The sequence below is a fragment of the Sprattus sprattus genome (genome assembly GCF_963457725.1).
Source record: "Sprattus sprattus genome assembly, chromosome: 12".
NCBI classification, from domain to species: Eukaryota; Metazoa; Chordata; class Actinopteri; order Clupeiformes; family Clupeidae; genus Sprattus; species Sprattus sprattus.
In genome coordinates, this window is record NC_137910.1 from 5,997,229 (window position 1) to 6,002,228 (window position 5,000).

The window sequence follows — 5,000 nt, forward strand, 5'->3', positions numbered from 1 at the left end:
CTTAAAAATGTGACCAATGGTTCCTCCTGGAGTAACAGACAGAGCCTTACATAACTGAATGAATTAAACTGAGAGAAATGAGATATGCCCAGGACTGTTTGCAACCCTGATAGATACCTTAGACAAACAGTGGTTCTGTTCCATGATGATAATGCACAGCTCTGTCGGTATATGGTGTATTTGTGCACACGTATATGCACTATGCATATATATATATGACATGCGTTGTAGGTTAATGCAATGCATTAATACTTTTGTTTGAAATATAGTCATAAATCAGAGTGTAAGTCTATATTCTTGTGAAATGGTATAATCACTTATGGCATCATTTTTGGACAATATATCGGATGTAATGTGTTCGGGCTGGCCGCTGCCTGATGCTGATCACACACTGGGCAACTTTAAAAGTGACATACACGGGCAACATTATTAAAGGACATTGTCTGAGCAGATCTCATTCTCCAAATGGCTATTGGTATTTGCCAGAACACCAGTATAACATGTAGGGCTTTTAAGTGCCCTTTGTCTGACCCTGACGGCTGTTTATGGCGGTTTTTTCCCAAAATGTTGCCCACTGTATTATCATCAGCCTGTGGCATCAGCTGATCGTCATCAGCAGCAGTGAGAATCACCAGGGACTCCTGCTAAAGGAATATGCTAATCAAAGCCTCCCTCCTCCACTCCACTCAACTCCACTCCACTCCACTCCAATCCAGCCAGACCTGCCCTGCGCGACCCCCCCTCCCCCCTCCCCCCTCCCCCTTCCCACCCCCTCCCTGCCTAAGGATGCAGGCAGGCTCGTTAAAAGAGTAATGCGTTCGGATGGGTTTGCATGTATCAGATGCATTTTTAATTCGGTTGCTGTGTGTTTGGCATCCTCTGGCGAGCAGCAAAGCGATTTGTTTTGCGTCTGAGGGGATAAAAATGCGAAGTGTTTAGCTGCAGAACACCCGCTAAGCGCTCCGCCGATGTGGCACCGTGCTGTTTCATGCGATCTCGCTCAGGCCCGAGCTGCTCTGAGGCTGGACGCGGTGCTTGACACAGATTCGTTATGGGAATGACATCAGCCCAGTGTCCTGTTTTGAGATCTTATCTGTCAAACTGACTAATTCTGGAGATGCAGGACGCGCTAATCTCCTTATAAACAGCTGTTAAAAAAAACAGAAGCAAGGGTACACATACACAAGATGACACACACACACTCACACACACACAGAGGGACAGAGAGAGAGAGAGAGAGAGAGAGAGAGAGAGAGAAACACATACACTTACATAAAACAGGCACACACACAAACAGACACAGATATACACAAAGACCAACCAAATTTCCTGTGGTACTGCAGCCTCTAAAGGTGTAGTATGTGATTCTAATCCCGTACACTTCTTGTCAAATTTAACAAATTGCTCCTCATTGTATTTCTAGCTTTCTCTAGCAATCAGTCTGTGTGCTCTAAAAACTCCTCTGTTCATACATAGCCCTGGCTCTGTCAACGGGAAACAAAAACAACAGCTCGGATCATAAGCCATAATCAATCCTAGCCAATCAACACAGTGCTTCAGGAGCACCGAAAAGGGAGATGTGTAATTTGATTGGCTGTCGAGCTCAAATATCAACAACAATTGCGGTCTGCATCTTGAAGTTGACCCAATCAACCGGATTCAATCAAAGCGCCACTGGTGTCACACAGTCATTGAGTGGAGCCTTTAAATCAATAGTCTCCTCGCCACAGTAGAGCTCTTCTCCCACTGCCTCACACACACACACACACACACACACACACACACACACACACACACACACACACACTCACACTCACACTCACACTCACACACACACACACACACACACACACACACACACACACACACACACACACACACACACACACACACACACACACACACACACACATACACACACACACACACACACACACACACACACACACACACACACACACACACACACACACACTCACACTCACACTCACACTCACACTCACACTCACACTCACACTCACACACACACACACACTCCCACTGCCTTACACCTGCTTCTTCAGCTCCTCCACACACACACACACACACACACACACACACACACACACACATACACACACACACCTGCTTCTTCAGCCCCTTCAGTGCGGCTGGTTCAGTACTCACTGCTGCTCAGCTGTTCTGCTGGACCAGATACATTTCTCATCCATTCGCCACCAGAAGCAGCTATTACTGCTGTCATATGAAATGGATTACGTCGTGACCATTGCTGCCATGTGGACAATCTCACTCTGAAGGAAGCACAACGGTTTAGAATAGCCATAAAAGCACCAGTATAAGGATGAGTATAAAAAAAAAAACAAGTTAAAAAAATAAGCCGTCAGTCATGAAATTCTACGGTAAACAGGTATGGTGTGTTTAAACGTTCCCTAAAAGCGTTCAGTGACTTTCGGGTATCAGGGGAGATGGAGATGGTCTTGTGCATCCGCGCTGTTACATAAAGGGGGCAACCATCAGCACAGCCTCCCTGTGGACAAGCATTCCATGTCTGGCTCACTGGACCAAAACAATGCTATACAATTTGCATGGCGTGCTGAGCATGCAATGAGCAAAACAATCTGAAAGTCATTAAAAATGGATGTCTATCGTGGAGGGGGGGATTCCAAGGAAAAAGCTCATTCCGTGCAACAGTCTGAGACACGTGAGAAAGAGCGGCAAATGAGGCGAAAAAGATAATGTGACAGAGACCAGAGAGATGAAAAGGGAAGGGAAGGATAGAGAGACACAGAAAGAAACAGAGAGTGATGGAGAAACAGGGAGAAAGCGACAGTGGCAGAAAGAAAACAGAGCAAGAGAGAGAGAGAGGGAATGGACAGTGAGGGGGGGGGGGGGATGGACAGTGAGGGGGGGAACATGATTATCTAATACATCAGAGGCTCTCCCTGTGGAGTCAGTGAACCACCTGGTTGCACACCCTGCCAAGGACAATGTACTCAAAGAAGCTTCAAATCTGGTCTTGCGTGACCAAACACACACACACACACACACACACACACACACAGAGAGGCACTGGTAGTATAGCTGGGACCCTGGATGTGTGTGAACTTACATCACCTGTGAGGCAGTTAATGGGTTTCTTATCTGCACGGTTGTGCTGTCAGGTTTTCCAGTGTTGCTCCTGGGGGAAATTCCTCTCCACCATTACCTTAAGCTCCCATCTCACCAGACGCAAAGGGCTCTGTTGGGAGGGAGGGAACACTAATTGAATGAAACCTAATTAAGCTTCTTTGTAACCAGACCGTTGCTCACTCTTCTTGTTTCCAAAGCTCTGAACCGCTTTTGCACATTACGGCCATTTTTCAGTTCCACCTCATAAGTATTTCTTATGTTATACTATTATATTACAATATTATCCCATTTTATTATGCCTAAACCTAATCCTAAACCTCCAAAGTACAGTACAGTACTTAAATTATACAGGCTGCAAATGTAAACTGTACACTGTTTATTTCAATGAATCAAGGATCAACTCAGTTCTTCATGACATCTACTAGAAAGTGGGGCCATGTTGTTTTGTCTTTGCAGAGGCAGCATTTGAGCGGTGTTTTGACCGTTGACCACCATCAGTCTACAGGAGTGTGTGTGTGCACACGCGTCTGTGTGTGTTTTGGGGCGGGTGCCGCTCTGTCCGCCCCGATGGTTCTGAGTGAGTGAGGGAGTGAGTGCTGTATGAGGGACCCGCCTCAGGCGACCATGGGATCCTCGACGCTGGGCAAGGCAGCCACCCTCAACCAGCTGCTGGAGGCCTGCATCCATGCTTTCGGTGAGAGACTGACAGGTTCTTTCAAAGTTCTTCAAACCCATGTTCTCTTTTAAGATACCTTCAGACTCAAAGTATACCGTTACCTGAGGTTAAACATTGTTTATCTGTGTTTTGTGTGCGTGTGTTCATGTGTACATGTGTGTGTGTGTGTGTGTGTGTGTGTGTGTGTGTGTGTGTACGTGTGTGTGTGTGTGTACTCACAGATGACAACGGGGAGCTCCAGGGGAACCTGTTCCCTCGGACTGTCCTGCTGATGCATCGCTGGTATGCCACCTCCACAGAACTGGCGGGGAAGTTGCTGATTCTATATCCTTCCTGGCTCAGAGAAGCATATCAAACTCTAGGGTTAGGGTTAGTAGCAGTCAGATCAGTGTGGTGAATGTGAGCACTGCTAGATGGAGATGGACTCTTCTTGTGCGCTTGCTTTCTTTAACTGAGAATAATAGTGAAAAAACTGCGCAGGCTGACATCCTATTCTTTATGGTCCACTCTGTTTTGACTCTGTATTGCTTGGAGGCAAATTTGGTCCAAAAACAACCCACCCAAGCACTAAGCATGGGCTTGCCCCATGCAAACAGCTCCTAAATCAGATACCTGAATGAATCCTTGAACACGTTCTTTTATATGAGATATGTACATTCAATGTATTTATAGATACAGTGTAACATCAACTGTTATCTTAGCCATATTATTAGCATTGAGCGCATTGGTGATACAGTCATCGACGAGGTTGAACTGATTCAGTAAAGGAGCTTGACTCAACAATGAATGGTAAAGAGATGAGATTTATATGGTGGGCATCCCACATTGTGCCTTAACTAGTGAATTGATTGTAAAAGAAGGTCTGCACCCCATCAGCCCATAGACTTTACCGTAGTGCTTGATAAGTGCTCTTTGAAACAGCCCTGGATTTGGAGTTTCACGCTGTTTCACTCGTGTTAGTTCATCCTCAGCGTAGTAGAAGTCATTATAAGCCCAAAGTAACAGAATTCCCTAAAGACAAGGAGAGGCTTGTTTGGATGATTAGAGTATATCGTATATTTGTGTGCATGTTTGGATGGACTCATTTGTAGGGGTGAGTTCAGGTGAGGTGAGTCCATCTCTCTCTCTCTATGCTGCATAGCAGAGTACAGCACGTGCTTCTTTAAAGGCAGTACCATCCATGCTTCTCCCCGCT

The 5,000-nt window shown here is 45.9% G+C and overlaps 1 protein-coding gene across 4 annotated transcripts in view; it reads left to right on the forward strand.

Annotated features, from left to right (window-relative positions):
• The window catches only part of rasgrp3 (RAS guanyl releasing protein 3 (calcium and DAG-regulated)), a 28,250-nt gene that overhangs the window by 2,137 nt on the left and 21,113 nt on the right, over positions 1-5,000 (forward strand). For 3 of the 4 annotated variants that reach the window (XR_013968840.1, XM_080848345.1, XM_080848344.1), the window contains exons 2-3: positions 3,586-3,823; positions 4,027-4,129. Coding sequence is in view for 3 of the 4 variants with exons in the window: in XM_080848345.1 (XP_080704471.1) it covers positions 3,730-3,823; positions 4,027-4,129 (197 nt within the window). In the remaining variant the exon portion in view is untranslated. The remainder of the gene's footprint in view (positions 1-3,585; positions 3,824-4,026; positions 4,130-5,000) is intronic. The other variant, XM_080848346.1, reaches the window with a different exon arrangement.